The sequence below is a fragment of the Camelus bactrianus genome, chromosome 7, assembly GCF_048773025.1.
Source record: "Camelus bactrianus isolate YW-2024 breed Bactrian camel chromosome 7, ASM4877302v1, whole genome shotgun sequence".
NCBI classification, from domain to species: Eukaryota; Metazoa; Chordata; class Mammalia; order Artiodactyla; family Camelidae; genus Camelus; species Camelus bactrianus.
Window position 1 is genome coordinate 12,019,622 of NC_133545.1, and position 17,329 is coordinate 12,036,950.

The following is a 17,329-nucleotide window of genomic DNA, read 5'->3' on the forward strand; positions in this document are numbered from 1 at the left end:
GAAATTGTATGACCTAAAACAACAAAAGTTCATTTCTAACCTAAGATACATGCACACTCTGGCTGGCAGAACAGGATCTGTTCCTCAGATAATCACTCAAGGGCCCAGCCGACAGAGCAATGGTCCTCTGTAGCAGAGGGAGAGGTGAGCACTGGACAGTTTCAAATAGGTAAAGGCCAACACTTCACTTCTATTCATACTCACTGCCCAGAAATACTCATATGGCCTTATCCAAGATTGCCATGAAGTGAACTCCACCCATGTCCGGAAAGGGAGAGAACGGGAAATATTTGGCAAACAGTGACTTTCACAATGCATTTTAACCTTTATTGAACAACACTACCAAATCTAAAATAAAATTGTGTATCACTTTTTTGCAGATTAGTCCACGTAATGGGAAAAAATATGAAGGTCTCTTAAAATAATCCATTTTGTATTTAAAAGGATTAGTGTCACTAACCTCCACTCTTTAGGCTGTTCAAAGTCACTTTTCTTCCCAGATAATGACACACCTTACAGATAAATACTAAGAACAGCTGAAGAAAATTGCTTGTGTTTAAATATGTGAAAAAAATTTAGGTTCAATTATTTTCTTCAATGGCTGGTTTTGCTTTGCTCTCACCAGATGCTCCTTCAATAATAATGCACTTCTTAAGCACAGAGGATACAAGAGACATGATGATTAAAGAAAAATTACTATCACTCCCACCATTCACACTCACAGAGCATATCTGATTTCAGAAAGTCACAACAAATATCCAATTACCATATTTCTAACAGCCACACTTCACCCTTAACCTGGAAAATATGTAAGATGGGAAAAAACAGGAACCCTTTTTAAGGAGGGTTTATGATGCTTTGATCATTAAAGGAAGCTTCTCCTCCAAACATCTAAATATGTTGAACTGTCCCTTTGTCATCCTGGAGGGTTTTACACCCTAGGTGAGGAATATATCTTCCTTTCGTAAAGTGAGAAAAGAACTATCGTAAATGCAGAAATAGTAAAGCAGAACCTACACAATGCTAGGAAAGAGTACTTACAGAAACAGGGGATCTGTAAATGAATTTACTTGAAGGAGTAGGTATCCACCTGCCCCGTGGACTATTCCACACAATAAGAACTTGAACTGACGTGGGCTTTAATTCCTGCTCCGTCTAATGGCAAGGTACATTTGCCGTAGAGTACGATGAATAATGAATTTGCTTACAGCAGAGGCTTTCCATTTTACCACAACCTAGAATAAGAAGTATGTTTTACATCATGATCCAATACACATATATATATTGTTTCAAGAAACAATAATTACCCTCACTACATGTGATGATGCACTCTGATATTTCCTATTCTAATGTCTTTTAATGCTTTTCACAATCCACTAAATCAGTTTCACAATCAACTAATGATTCATAAGCCACAATTTTAAAACACTGGACTATAGATAGTAGAAATAGATAAGGCAATCTCTTACTGTAAAAGTGTCCTTAAGGAAACTTCAGCTTGGAGGTACAAATGGGTAAGCCAAGGTCTGGAAGCTAATGTCCACCAGAGATTTATTCTGTTATGTTAGTTTGCCTACCCTAATATATAAACTTCCCCATTGGACAGTAACAGTTTCTATAGGCCAATATCATAGGCTTCCTGTTTCTAACTCTGTGGTTACATGAAAATGTCCCCCAAGGTTATCAGTCCCAATCTCTGGAACTTTGAAATCCTACTGTATATAGAAAAAGAGCCCCTGCAGATATGAATCTTGGATCTTGAGATGGGGAGATTATCCTAGATTATCCATGTGAGCCTTAAATGCAATTACATGTACCTCTGTCAGAGGGAGGCAGGAGGAGCCCTGACACACAGAGAGGAGAAGGTGATGTAAAGAGGAAACAGAGAGATATTTAAAGATTCTGGCCTTGAAGACTGGAGTGATGTGGCCACAAGTCAATGAATGCCAGCAACCACCAGAAGCTGGAAGAGTCAAAGAACTGATTCTAACCTAGAGCCCTGCACCTTGATTTTAACTCAGTGATACTGATTGTGGACTTCTGGCCTCCAGAATCATGAGAGAAAAAAATTCTGATGTTTTAAGTCATCAAGTTTGTGATATTTTGTTACAGCAGGCTCTGGAAGCTAGTATGAACCTCATGAAATTGATTTAGTAAGAGTCATAGTACAAAATACCCAGAGTACACAGCTACCTGTAACTCTGTATACCTTACTATATTTTAAGAAAGAGTTATGGTAGTTTATAGAGACTGACAAACACTGATAACAAAAATAATAAATAGGCAAAAAGGGAAAAACCTAAGATAGTTACACAAAACAGAGCCAACAATAAGGCTTACATTTGTTTACACAAATATACATATAACAGTTCTTGCCCTGAGTCCACTGCAAATTTGGCTTTAAACTTTCTAACTGCCAACATTCAAAGGAAGCCTCCTTATTTACATGATTCAGTGGTTACTACATAAAAACAAGCTAACTCTATGATACACAAAAGACAAGATGTAATTCCTACCCAGGATATTTTTTTGGACTGAGCTATGCATAGTATTCTCATTACACCCTGCCTCAACTTCTTAAACCAGACCCGTTTCTAACATGCCAAAACTTGATAGAAACAAATTCTATAGCATATATTTATAAGATGTCAAAACTTAATAAAAAAAAACTTAATAAAATTCTGTAGGAGGGAAGAGGGTGCCAATAGAATACTCTCTAGGTATATAGCTTGCTGCTGATTTGCCATACCAGGGTACATTTTAAAGAATTTATGAAAGATCTTGAATAATGCTCAGAAAATCAGTGTTCTCAGCTGAACTATCAAACATCCAACAAATGCTTCTTCCAGTGCCTGTGGGATGCTTGCTTGAGAGCAGATTTAGTATGAAGTGAAATACTTACAGTGTTTCTACTATCTGCCAGTCTGGGTCTAAATAACTAAATAATATTTATCCGAGGAGTCAGATAAATATTCCATCCCCACTCCCTGAAGAAGCTTGCAGGCCAGTGGGGGAAAGACACAGAATGCTCCAAACAGCCCCTTACTCCAGCAAAGAGGAACCAAGAACGGCCTCGTGGAGGTGACACTGTCTGACTATTAGAGGATGAGTAGATCGGTGGGAGGGAGGAAAACGGCACCCCTCGTGGGTCAGAAGGCTCTACAGCCCCCAGAGTCGAGCAATGAGCTTGGAGCACATCAAGGCCTAAGCTGGAAGGAGGGAAAGGAAAAGCGAAATGCATTTCATTCTCCACCACAGGGCACACGCATAACCATTGCTTCAGAGGTCCAGAGGTCAGCTCTGTAGCCCCTTCCAACAAAATACAGTCAGCGAACCCTGCAGGACCTTCCAAGAAAGCTAGTCCCCACGCTCCAGAGTCAGCGTTCTGTCAGCCGCCGCGCACCGGGAGACGCTAGCGTCACTGCGTGGGCGCCTGGTGTGACGTCAGGAGCGCCGGCTCGCTCACGAAGACTCCCCTCTAGCCGCCTAACTTCCGTTTCTCTACTGCTCTCCGCTACCGTCTCCGGGGGGCGGGACTTCCGGGAAAGGAGCGCGGGAGAGAGGAAGGTCACGACTAGGTAAGGCTTTTCTTGACTTTTAGGGGCGTCCTTAGTGAGATGTGGGCGATGGCCATGGAAATCTGGCGGAGGTCTCCAACTTCGTAGAGTGGCCAAGAATAGTACGAGTCAGTTTCGTTAACCAGCTCGGAGGTTTCACATGTATCACACAACTTGGCCTTTTCCTGCGTAATTTGGGGAATTTATCAAACGAAGGACGCGAGCGTACTTTCTTCCTGATTAGGCAGCACTGAAGGCTCAGGTTCTCTGCCTTCTGCACCGTAGCTTGGTGGGGGTTGGGGGATGCAGGTTAATTTTGTTATCAGTTTAAGTAAAATGAAGTCTAAGAAAAATATCAGCGAAATGCCCTACCGAGTCAGACGTCGGTTGACTTGACACTGTTGCTTCCATCACAGGCCGGCGTCATCGAGGCAGTTGGAGGGGGTTGGGGCTGTTCTTGCTGAACGGAATAAAGCTGGGCATATATTCAGAGCCGTTCATGTCTCTACGACCCAGTAAAACAATCGGTACCGGGCTTTCAGAATAATAAAGCATTGTGTTTAAATTGTTTTTATGTAAAACACGTGTGAACAGTGTGTGCGTCCCTGGAGGCCTGATGATTAATAGGGCAGGCACTGTGCCATCCGTTTTGCATGTCAGCCTCACAACGCCGTAAAATAGTGTAAGTGTCCTCCTGTAGTAGATGAGAAAACGAAGGGAAAGAATACATACTACTACAAACGCGATATTGGCCATTGAAGTACAGAGGCAAGATTTCAACCAACTTTTCTACTCCAAAGCTGGTGCTCTCCACTAACCAGTGGTTTTTGAGAAAAACTTTGTCCCCAGCAGAATTTACACACGCATATACCAGCATACACTTTTTTTGTTTGTTTTGTTTTGTTTTGCTGGGTTTGGGCGGGGGGCGGGGCGGAGTTTAGGTTTGTTTATTTACTTACTAATTTTTAATGAAGGTACTGGGGATTGAACCAGGACTTTGTGCATGCTAAGCAGGCACTCTACCACTGAACTATACCCTCCCCACCCCGCCCCCAGCATACACTTTTAAAGTTCTGTGGGATTCACCACACTGAGGGATACCCAAATTAAGAACTGCACATTGCCTGCACTTTTCAAAGGAAAAAGGCAAACCTAATCCAAAGCCAGTTATTGAAATAAACCTGACCTTTAAAATGCATCAGACCTATCAGCAAAATCAAAGAAACTTGCCCTTTTATGCTAAAGTAAAAATACGGGAATCTTCTCATGTGAGCTTAACATGTTTTGCTCCAGCATATTTGAGTAATTTGGTTTTGCTTAGCATTTTCAAGTCCAGTTAATTTTTCTTCATGATACTGTTTTCTTTAGTTACATTTAAAGAAAAGCTGACATTTTAAGTGACTATTCTGTACCCCTTAGAATGGCTTTATAGGAATAAAAATCTAATTTATTTGCCTTTTACTTTAATGTCTTTCACATGGTTATCATATATATATAATATGTATATATTATATATATAATATGTATTTTAAACATAAAATTGAAAGATACTGTGAAGAGGCATACCAGGATCCTGAAAAATCCTAGGTAAAGATTTCCAATTAGAAAAAATTTTTAAGCTAGTAAAAAGTAGCAGTTTGCCAATCTCAGGAGCAATAATTATAGGCAGCAGAACTTTTTAGCTGTTTTAGTCTATGTAAAAGAATATATACCAAGCTTCTATGCCATTCTTCATCAGAGACATGTCTGTGCTCTGTAGGAGACTACAAGGCAGTAATTGGTAATGTTATAACCATATTCAGTTTGCTTCTATTTAGCAAATGTTTCTTTGTTTCTAGTAAGGGATTCGGGTTTGAAGAGACTTATTCTCTTTCTCCATCATGAAAGTTTTGGGACTTGGATTCTGTGATATGCCCATGTTCCACTGGATTCTAATGAGACCTTATTATATATGAGCTTATGTGTCCCAGTAATTTGCCACATTCCAAGGTGGACATGGAGATAACTCAGTATCCTGATGGCTTCAGTGACCACTGTCCTAATGAGTCCCTTCTCCTTACTGCTGTCAGGTTACCAAGCTGCTGATTCCCTCCCCTATGCTTCCCTGGCTGTCAGTGTTAGTAAGAGGGTATCATTCTAGGGAGGTGCAGGTTCAACTTCACGGAGTATGTATCTGTTTTTGTGCATGATTAAATGAGGACAAGGAATAAACAGATGTGTCTATATAGAACATATGAGCACCAAGCGTGTTTAGGTTTTTTCTTTTTTCTTTTTTTTGTTTGTTTGTTTTTTGTTGCTGTTTACCATTTACTCAGTGCCACTTTCTAATTTCTAACAAGTTTTGTTTCCTGAAAAGGAAATCCAGATTTAGAGAAAATAGGTAATTGTTCACAATAACCCAGCTAATAAGCAGCAGAGCCAGAATGCAAACCCAGGCTTCAGAACTTCATCCTGCCTCTTCATTTAAAGATAAAATGATTTTGAATTCACAACATATTTTCCTGAAAATATTGTAACAAAATGATAGTTCCTAGACTATCTTACAAATAACTGATTGTGGAAATACTGTGCAATTACAGCAGAAATCGGTTCTGAGACCATAATAGTAAGTAAGCAAAACAAAGAAAAGCCACTTAAGAAACCGTTTGTCTCTAAGTTTTTTTTATCTGATGTTTGGAAAAAAGATAACCTTAATGGTTGAAAGGAGAGAAAAGAATGCATGCAAAGAAACTTTTTGTAGCTTCTGAAGGCACCTTCTGGAAATCTGCAAGGCCTTTAGAGGTTTATAGCACTGATTTGTTACTATTTTCTATTTATATGTTAAACTGTTAATGACTTTTTCTTATTGATGAAATTATAACCCTACCCCTAACACCCTAATCCATCCCCATCTACATGATGAAGCAGAGTTGGGAGAAAAGTGAATCCTGGAACTGGGAGTGTGCTGAAAGGAAAAGAAAGGAATGAGCAAGGTTTGCACAGATCCAGGGTTGGAGGGGGAGAGACAGAGAGACCTTGGATCTGATGGTTCTCCCATTGCTGGCCTTCAGGTGGCACTGTTGGCCCAAGATTGCTTGGTTGGTGTTCACAATGGTAAATGGTTTAAGACTGACATTCTGAAGTTGGTTTGAGGTCATCCTCTGCTCTTTCAACAGACCTTGGAATGGACATAAAAAAAAAATTCTTCATTTAAATACTGGGGTTTTTTTTCCTTGCAAGAGCTATTTTGAAATGTACTTGGCATTCCTGTTAAGGAATTTCTCCCATTGGTTTTTCAAGATAGGTTTATGCCTTTTTTCTATTTAGAAATCAACTCCTTTTCATCCCAGCTGAACTGTCCCCCCATGATACCCAGCAAAAATTCTCATCTCACTACAAAACTTTCACATAAATTAGCATATCTTGCCAACAATTACCCTTACATTTGAACCAGAACAGAATGAGAGTTATTTCACCAGCAACATTCTTTTTTTTTCCCCAAATAAGGAAATCTCAACCACTTTTTTTTTAATTGAAGTATAATTGATGTACAATACTATGTAAGTTACAGGTGTACAATATAGTGACTCACAATTTTTAAAGATTATACTCCATGTATAGTTACTGTAAAATATTGGCTGTATTCCCTGTGAACATTCTTGATTTTTATGTATCACCTATATAATTTTTGACATTTATTAGCTGTAATTTCTGCATGTTCAGATATCATTTTTATACTATTTCAACATTCTGTGCCTCTGAAGAAAAAGGGACTATTTTCAGCTAAAAAGAATTTAGCTAATTTTCTTAAAGCAGAATATATAAGATGGAAGAGAAGACAAGTAACATCACAATTCGTAAGTGCCTTTTTATTCATGCATGAAATGAATCTTTTGAGCTGTTGAGTTTATTTCTATAAGACTGCTCTCTCTTGTTTGTTTTTCCCAACAGGCTCTCAGTCTCTAGGCAGAATTCAGTCCAGCAACCTAGAGGCTACATGACCTCATCACTCATTAGCAGTTCTGAGAGCCATCTGGAGCCCTTGAGGAGAGCAGTGTTCAAAGGGCTGATAATAAAGACAACAACATAATTATTTCTCTACCATGATTAAACCTTTAGGTAGCAAGCAGTCAGCATATTTATTCTGCAGATTGCTGAGGTAGGTGTTTTCTGATGGTGTAATAACAATGCTGTGGTAGGATTGTTTCCCTGTCCTCATCTAGCCTACAAATAGGTAAGCTGACTATCAGCGAATAACCTATTGAATCAGAAATTCCTTCATTGGAAAAAGGGCAGTACAGCGAGGGAGTAATGTTATGTGAACACCACATGTAAAAACTGCAAATGTAAAGCATGCAAAGAAAATAGCCACTTGGACTGGATGTTTCTCAGCCCCAGGGCATGTCCTGCCAATGACGTGAACTGATTCAGATGTGGCTTGCTGTGTTTTCAATCTCTGAAGTGTCCATTTACCTGGAAATTTCTGACACTCACCTGTTTATCTTTCTGCTCATCTTCTAGAGGGACTCTTGCTCCTTGCTGCTCAAGAAATGTCTTCACTTTCAGAATATGCTTTGCGCATGACTCGTCTGAGTGCCCGGCTGTTTGGTGAAGTTGCCAGGCCTACTGATTCCAAATCCATGAAAGTGGTAAAGCTGTTTAGTGAGCTGCCTTTGGCCAAGAAGAAGGAGACTTATGACTGGTATCCAAATCACAACACTTACTTCGCGCTTATGGGGACACTACGTTTTCTTGGCCTCTACAGGTAATGGCAAAAAACACAAAGGGTGACCTGTGGGAGATTTGTTTAGTAGATCACAAAAGGAAAAAAATAAGCCTTTCTATCTTTACAGTTTTGTGGTTCTTATAAGAGTGCCCAGGTAATTCAAAAGGTTCAGTTTTGTGAAGGAAAGCTTTCAAAATATCTGTAATGAATATACAAAAAAAAAAAAAAGGAAACGTGCATTTTATTAGAAAACATAACTTAATTATGTCTAAAATGTGACTAACAGCGACTAGATTTTGAGCTATAGGGAAATGTTTAATTAGTCATTAATGTGCGAGCACTCTGGATACAGAGGAAAGCTGGTTCAAATGCTGAGTAGATTCTTGTTGGTCAGAGGAAAAGGGACCCTGCCCTGCGGCTGATCTGCTTCCTGATTGGTGAGCGGGAGCCTCCTTTCCCCTCTGGTGGTAGTCTTGTTGGATTTCTTATCTTCTTTCACCTTCTGGCATTTTGAGTTGGTGCTCTTTCTGGTATAGTAATTTGGTCTAAATTAGCTGAGGTTCATCTTCAAGGGTAACATGTAATAGATATAATATAATAGGATTATGATACGTAATAGTAAGAGTAGTAGGCTCTTTCCGCCATGCATCTGTATGTTTGTGTATTGTGGGAAGTGGGTGCTTAGGATGGTATACTGTTCTGGAAAGAAAAAAGATCAAATACCCATGGGATCATTTTCTTTAAAAAATTTGTTAATTACCAAACGAATACATGCTCATTATAAAAGAATTCAAACAGTACATAATTGTATAAAATTAACATACACGGGGAGGGTGATAACTCAGCGGTAGAGCACATACTTAGCATGCACGAGGTCCTGGATTCAATCCCCAGTTCCTCCGTTAAAAATAATAATAATAAAAATAAAAGCCTAAACATGAAAAAAAAAACCATACTTGAGAAAAAAAATGCCTACTTTTTTAAAAGTTTAACATGTTTTAATTGAACTTGTCTTAGGCCAGCAATACAAAAATTAATTTGATACTGTTTGCTCTACTATAATAAAATTAATAGTTCATTCCAGATAACTAAAGATTGGTACATTCATTTATACAACAGACTTTTTTAAAGTACTTTTCATGTACAGGCATTTAAGATGAGCAAAAGGGGATAGCATTGAACAAAGTAGAATAGGTTTTCTTAGTTAATATGTTATCAGAGGTTATAATCCAAGACATATTTTGAATTTCTGGAATTGCTTTTGGGATTATCTCCCTTGCCATTAGTCTTGGCTCAGAAAATAAAAATTAATTTTATTCTTACCCCAAATAAGACATCATTAGAAGGCAGGTGTCCTGAGTAGAAAATTACAGCCCGTAACAAAATTACATTCAGTTATTTTAATTTACTTGTTTGCTGCTGCTCTCCATTTGTTTGGAAAATAAAGCCTTCACTATCTTTGAGGACAGAGAAAAAATACCTAGCATTTAGCTATCTATGGAAAACCACAGTTATTTTCATGTATTTAGTACTCATTATGGTAAATGGTGCCTCTAACACAAGGCCTCCTGTGGAATTGGGCAGAATGAAACTAGACAACGTTCAGTAAAGAAAATATTATTCAAAGACCTACAAAACGGGGAGGGAAGCAGGTTCTCAAGAACAGTGACTCAGTTAGGCAGGCAGGTGCTTGGGCTGGTTCATCAACAAAGACCCCTGCCTTTGGAACTTGCTTCCTGGCTGGGGGTTGTCAGGAAGGGGCTGGGAGGGAAGAAGAGGGGGGAAAACATTCTAAAGAAGTAAATTATGCAGTGTATTACCAAGCTAAATGTGCTGTGGGGGAAAAATAGAGCCGGCTGAGCAGGACAGAGAGTGCTGACCGGGCTCTCAGTGGGAGGGGAGAGGACGGTCACGGGGTGAAACAGGACAGTCAGAGTCAGCCTCATTGAGAAGATGAGGTTTAAGCAGAGACTTGAGGGTACTGAGTGAGCCAAGTGGGACCCGGGGAAGAGCTTTCAGAACACAGACGGGAGCAAAGTAAAGGCCTTGGGGCGGAAAGGCACCTCGTATGTTTCAGGAGTGGCACAGGCCGAGGCAGGAGGCAGATTGGGAAGGGCACTGAGTAAAATGGGAAGCAGTTTGCAGGATTGTGAACAGGGGAGTGACATGATCTGGCTTATATTTCAGAAGAATTACTCTGGCTACTTTTCTGAAAATAGGGTATTTGGAGGCAATCATAGCTAATCCCAGGGAAGTCTGTTGTATCTGTCATGTTCATGGAATAAAACAGCATACCCTGAAAACCAATCTATTTTAATACAGCCCAGGGAGTTAAAAACTGGGCCCAGCAAATCCCTCTCTTACATTTAATTAGTGTGCTATTATCCACACTTTTACAGATGAGGCCACACTTTTACAGATGAGGTGACTAAGGTGCAGAGAGAGGAAGGTCCCTCATCCAAGGTCACACAGCCACTAAATGGTGGAGCTATGATAGAACCCAGAATGAGTTCCAGAGCTGACACATTTAAACACTATACTGTCTTAGGTATACTCAGCCCTCTATATCCCTGGGTTGCACATGTACAGATTCAACCAACCATGGATCGAGAATATTTGAAAAAAATTCCAGAAAGTTCCAAAAAGCAAAACTTGAATTTGCCATGCACCTTACAACTGTTTACATAATATTTACATTGTATAGGGTATTATAAGTAATCTAGAAATGATTTAAAGTATATGAGAGGATGTGTGCAGATTATATGCAAATACTATGTCATTTTATATAAGAGACTTGAGCATCTGTGGATTTGGTATCTTTTGGGGGATCCTAGAACCAATCCCCCAAGGATACCAATAGATCACTATATTTGATCTTAGTATGCAGACATTTTTACATAGTACAGACATTCTTACTTACACCCCATCCCATAAACCAACAGCCCTGGCTGCCTTGATCCCTTGAGTACCTGTTTGTTGATCCAGCTTCCTTCTGCCTGAGTCTTTCCCTAGCCTTTTTGTGTGAATGATTCACTGCCATTAAGGCAGCCTTCTCCAGACCTCTCCCCCTTGCAGTAGATGCTAATCCCTGGGCCTCTCAGAGTCTTGTGTAGTTATTGAGGCTTACAACCACTTTTGCCCCTTTCAGTGTTTAGTCTTAGTGTTATAGGGAAATCTGGGGCAATGATGAGGGTTGTATCATAGTTACATACGTTTACATGGGCGGGCTTGGTAATTAACGGCTGTCTGTAGCATTGTTTCTGTGAGGGGAAACTGTGATTAGAAATGAACTTTCGGAACATAGCCCATCTGTCCATTGGGAGCTCCCTGTCCTTTCTGTTCACCACACTGAGCATGTGCCCTGTAGAATTCAAAGCTTGATAGCCAGAACCACCTACGGGAACAGGGCTGGGCGGGTGGTGTGCTTTTCCAGTCTGGTAAAAATACTGGCTAGTTCTTTGTTCTTTCTCCTTTCAGAGATGAGCATCAGGACTTTAAGGATGAGCAGCTGCGTCTAAAGAAGCTTCGTGGAAAGGGGAAACCAAGGAAAGGAGAAGGGAAGAGAGCTGCAAAAAAGAAATAGTGTTAGTCCATCAGGAGAGGAGACTTCTTCCTCAGAGACTGAGAGCAGGAGGAGGTGTTTGTTTTCTCTCCACATACTGGAGGAGTGTCATCTTTCCGAGTTGAAGACTATTTGGAGGAACACAGTCATCTCTATGTTGAAATCTAATCCAGTTTAATTGTGACTGGTTTCTTGAACACCTTCTACTTCTGCAGAATTATTTTGGCCCTGGTTTTATTAGCTGAGGTTTACCTTTTTCCCCCAAGAAAAGAACACATGATTATTGTTGAATGACTTGTTTGGGAGGGGACGGGATGTTGGGGGAGTGGAGGGGAAAACTCATTAAATGAGCATCCTCGTTACTCCCGTCTTGCTTCCCCACTTAACTGGCTGTAACCGCTTTCATCTCTCTAGCTGTTCAGCCACTGTCTCCACTACCAAGCTCACAAACTTTATGTGCCTCTCCGCCTACTCCTTTGAGAATATCTGTAAGACAGATTTGTGGGATAAAAGGCTGTACTGGTAAGAGAATATTACATACCTGCTGTATACAAGGTAATACAGTGGTTTTCAAGAAACAATCCCTGTCTCATGGAACTTTCAGTCCTGTGGCAGGGACTGATCTTCATAATTACATAAATACAATCGTATTACATGCTACAAAGGAAAAATCCAGACTTCTTTGAGAGTCTGGATGAATCGATGGATTGATCCAGAGGGAGAGCAAGAGGCCCAAACCTCAGTAGGGATTTTAAAGAAGGCCTCCCTAAAGAGATAATACTTAAGCTGAGCTCTGAAGAATAAATTAGAGTTAGGTGGACGAAAAATGGTGGGAAAGCATTTGAGGCACAGGGAACATCATGTGTAAAGCCTAAGGCAAGAAGAAATTGTCCCGTTCAAGAAATTGAAATAAAGACCACTAACTAGTATGCATCGGTCGTAATGAAACAAAGGCCAGACACAGAGGGTTTTGCAGGTTCTGCGGAGAAGCTGGGACTTACACACTCTGCTCTCTGGTCAGGCTAGTTAAGATGTTATTTCTATGGGAGATTATCTGTATGCCTTCGAGTAGCTAGATGCTCACCGTATTCTAGCAGTGAGTTTCCAATGAGGTTGTGAGGGCTTTGCTGATTTTTTCCCCCCTACAAAATCTGAAGATTTCTAACACTATCTGGGAAGTTTTGTAAAGTTTCTTTTTATTGTGGCAAAAAACATGAAAGTTATTACCATCTTAACTATTTTTAAGTGTATGGTACAGAAGTGCTAACTATATGCACACTGTTATGCTAAATAAAGGACCTTTAACCTCTGTTTCTGCCTCTTAGGAAAGAGCCAAGCGCACAGGCAGGAGCACGTACGGCAGCCACTCCAGCTATAACTGTCTTTCCCTAAAACGCTGGAAGAATTGGCAATAACTGCCCTCTGAATAACCCCTGAACTAGTAGGAATCCTGCTGCATGTTTAGATAAATGACATTTTTAGATACATAATTCAGATGGTATGGCTAGAGCCTATATTTATAGTTGATAAAAATACAGACTACCGAAAAGTAGATAATTTGTATCTGATAGATGTGAATCCCAGCAGAAGGCTGAGAATGCGTTCATTTAGAACTCTTCCTGAGCACCTGACACATGCTCATTGTAGAGGACACAGACCAATAGCCTCAGTCCCTAAGAGTGTATGAATGAGCGTGTGTGTATTGTAAAGTATTGGTAAGCTCTCAGGGGTTTGCTCTGGAAAGGGCAGGTGCCCTGTTACTCTTGGCCAATGCAGCTGAGCAGGTGGGTGGATAAGCCCAGGATACTGGGCTGAGAAACAGGCTTGGAGCCTGAACCCACTGTAGCTAAGTGGATGTTCTGAATTAATGCCATCTCCACCTTTTGAAGAATGACTGTAAGAGGAACATAAAGGAGCATTAGCTTGTTACTTTCAAGAGAATAACTGCATTAGATACCAACAGCTAACCTGAGTCAGAAAATAAGCCAAGAATCCATATGTTGTTTTGCTGATGGTCCCTGAGCCCTCAAGGAGCCTTAGCACTGTTTGCTAGGGAAATAGGGAAGCTGAAGACAACTTAGCAGCAGATTAGAGTGGCACTGCTCCATGCTGAAAACCAGAAAGGCAAGCTAAAATTCATTTGTACATCAGCTGTATCCTAAAACCAAATGGTAACAGTAAAAGCCGTGTGACTCAAAACAGCCTGTGCTGAACAGTGAACCAAATAGAAAGTAGAGGATAAAAGAGTGTTCTTGGTGCTGTGGAACCAACACATTTCAGGACACCAGTGACCAAAGGTTAAGACAAGAAGTAAGTGCAATTAGGAAAAAAAAAAAAGTCTTTGAACCATAGGTTTAGGCTAGCCGGATTGTTTACTTAGATTTCTCTGGTCAGGACCAAAACTATGTGTTTTCCCTCAAATGTCTAGTGTGTTGTGTGCATGAAGGATTTTACCCTTAATTTTAGTAGTCAACAGTAAAAAGACACTGGGTTTCGGATTCAAAGGTCATGGGTTTGTGACGTAGTTCTACTTACTGCCTATGAGACCTTCAGTCACTTACTGTCTCTGAACCCCTTTCTGCCTCTGTAAAATCACGATAATACTTCACTGGATTAATGAGGTATTAACATATTTGTGAAAAGAACGATATTAACTGAAAGGTTAATCAAATATTTTTACATAGTTATTTGCATGGCTAGTAAGAATTGCTGCATCTTACTAGCAGATTTTTCCAAGGTAGTGTTGACAAATACCTGCTAAAAATAGAAAGTTCTCTACATTTACATGCAGCATGATAGGTTCAGAAGCAGCAGATGTGAAATGCATCTTATTTGTGTAATCATGGGTTCCAGAAAGTCATTTTTTTTAAAAGCACACACATATAATAATGCTTTTATTTATAAAGCAACTTCCACAAAAGAATAAATTAAAATTTAAAATTCTACTCTCATCACCTTTTTCCTATTTCCTCACACATTTCTCCCAAAGCTTTTATGTCTCAAAGTTTAGAGAGTTAAGAGACAGGAGCAAACTTCAAGAGCAATAGACAGAGGGAAAGGTCTTTCAACCTGCCAGTCCTGTCTTCATGGCCCTTTTACTTAAGTACTCATTTGTAAGTTCAAAAGAAAGCATTTTTTTAAGTTGAGATAAAATCAGCAAAACAAACAGCAATACATTCAAGAAGACTTAGATAAATCGGGGAAACAAACAGTAAAACCCTAGATATTGAGATAACTGGAAAACCAGTAAAAACATTTATGCTGAACTTAAAACGTTTTTTTTTTTTAATGACATAGAAGCAGCAAAACAGAGAAAAGGTCATGAAACTAGTCGGAGGACTGGCCAAAGAAACTACCCATATGCAATTTTTTAACCTTGCTGGCGATCTGGCAGAATTATAAGTTCATTCTAAGTAGAACCTAGACTTAAACCAATGTAGCTTCTAAGACTGTCTTAATTATATTCAAAGAAATGTGTTTTCTGAGACAGAGGATAGATTCATTTGTCGTGAACTTTATGTGTCTATTGCAAAAAACATGAGCTCCTTATTGACAGTCTAAATTGGTGCTCAGTGCAGAATCATCTCAAAAGAGCCTCAAAACTACTAGCTGACCCACGGAGTTTAGAATTAAAACAACACTCTGAACAGAAATTGAAGAGGACAAGGTTCTATCTTAAAAAGAGCTCCAATCTGAGGGTATCAATATGAGAACAGGCGAGTGCATTGAGCACGAAACAAATTCTAAAATTAGAGATAGGAGAGATCAATGTGGTTTGAATCACCAGGAACTTCACAAGCACTGAAAACAACGACTGCAAGTAATGTTAACATTTTCGGAGCACTTACCAGATGCCACACATTGTGCTTTGTAGGCCTTGCCTTATTTAACCCCTATTATAAGTATCCATGTTTTACAGATGAAGAAACAGGCTTAGGTCTTGTGCCAAAGATCACACAGCTCTAAATGTCTTACACTGAGGTTTAAATCCAAGCTGCGTGACGCCAAACCCTGCACCACCAATCACCACACTGTTAAAGGTAGGCTAACACAAGCAGAGAGAAAAGGTTATAGCAAATGGCACATGCAAAGACCCACAAACAGCAAGAAAACCTCTGGTTAGCGAGGACTGTCAGCCTGAGTCGTAACCTGAACAAACCAATACAAGCCCTCAATTTCTCAGTGTCTTTTTTTGATGTAACAGTGTAGCACCGATCTGCTAAGTCTGAGGAGTAGCGCAACAGTAACTATCTTTGTCCAGTTTTTTACCACTTGCTAAGCAGTATACCTAACTCTAAGTTGTATCATTTAATTCCTACAACAGTCCTATGGAGAAGTATTACTTTTTCCATTTTCCATGTGAACTGATGATTAGAGCCGTGGGTCTCAGCCCTGGCTGTGCATTAGAATCACCTGCAGGAGGTTAGAAGCACCCTGGTCCCATGCCAGGCCAACTCAGTCAGAGCTGGGGCGGGGAGGGAGAAATAGCTTTGTCATCATGTTTTGGGGAAGCTCCTTAGATGGCTCTAATGTGCAGCCAAGGTTAAGAACCATTGGTTTAAAGCAGTATTTCCTTCTCTGTCTCTCTCTTTTTTTTCCCCCTCTCTTACCAGATTTTGTGAGAATCCTCTTGAATTTCAAAGCAAGAGACACTCTGACAGAGTTCAGTAGGTGTTCTGCGCACTCCAGTGGGTTTTTAGATGTAATTCTTGGTCTATCTGTGGGAGAGGGCGAGCTGGGAGTCTACTCCGCCGTCTTGGCACCTCCCTAAAGCAGTATTTCTCAAACTTTAGTATCGGGCAGTATCATCTGGAGGGCTTGTGAAACACGGCTGGGCCCCACCCCAGAGTGTCCTACTCAGTAGGGCTCCATGGGGCCGCAGAGTTTACATTTGTAATGTTTCCCAAGTGTTGCTCATGTTGCCGGTCTGGGACCACACTTTGAGAATTCCTAGTTTAAAGTCACTGGCCAAAGTCCCCCCGCTGGCAGACTATTGTGGCTCTACCTCTCTAGTGAAATTCCCCAGCCACCCGGGAGCCTTTTCCTAACCCAGAAGGAGCAAGTCTTTAGAATCTGAAAGCAATAACACACAGTATCACACAATTAAGGAGGAAGTTCATGAAACTACAGAATGTTGTAAAAGAAAAACTGAATAACTAGAGAGTGAACCCATACACACAAATGGGAAGGTTACAAAGCATTAAGATGTTAATTGTTTACATTTAATTTATATAATTTATTTTATAATTTCTATCAAAACTTCAATATCCATTTCTTGTGTCTGGTAAAATAATTTAAAATTTCAAAATCCACTTGGAAGAAAAAAATAAGAGAGAACACAAAAGAAATTCTGAAAAGAAGAATGTGGGGACCCATACCAGATAATGAAACAAATAATTTAAATTGTTTTTTAAAAATACTGATTATCATACAAGAATAAATCATCAGGAAAAAAAGAGATCACCCAGAAATAGTTTCCATAATGTGTAAGAATTAACACATAAT

General features: G+C 39.9%; 1 protein-coding gene across 3 annotated transcripts; it reads left to right on the plus strand.

Moving 5' to 3' along the window:
* The first annotated feature begins 3,431 nt into the window (after nt 1–3,431).
* Nucleotides 3,432–13,135, plus strand: MRPS33 (mitochondrial ribosomal protein S33). Of its 3 annotated transcripts, none has more exons than XM_010947452.3 (4): nt 3,432–3,578; nt 7,488–7,695; nt 8,058–8,301; nt 11,740–13,135. In XM_010947452.3, the coding sequence occupies exons 3-4, from the start codon at nt 8,087–8,089 to the stop codon at nt 11,843–11,845; spliced, it is 321 nt and encodes a 106-aa protein (XP_010945754.1). In that variant the 5' UTR covers nt 3,432–3,578; nt 7,488–7,695; nt 8,058–8,086; the 3' UTR covers nt 11,846–13,135. The 3 variants fall into 3 exon arrangements, with proteins under 3 accessions (XP_010945754.1, XP_010945756.1, XP_074223009.1); XM_074366908.1 differs by having other exon boundaries at nt 3,526–3,578; nt 7,656–7,695; XM_010947454.3 differs by lacking the exon at nt 7,488–7,695 and having other exon boundaries at nt 3,449–3,578.
* The last annotated feature ends 4,194 nt before the right edge of the window (nt 13,136–17,329 follow it).

What these genes read in the sequence shown, in the direction of transcription:
- MRPS33 (XM_010947452.3), top strand. Translation starts at nt 8,087, where the DNA reads ATGTCTTCACTTTCAGAATATGCTTTGCGCATGACTCGTCTGAGTGCC. An exon ending in CGTTTTCTTGGCCTCTACAG is followed by an intron (nt 8,302 to 11,739) that starts GTAATGGCAAAA and finishes TTCTCCTTTCAG; the next exon opens with AGATGAGCATCAGGACTTTA.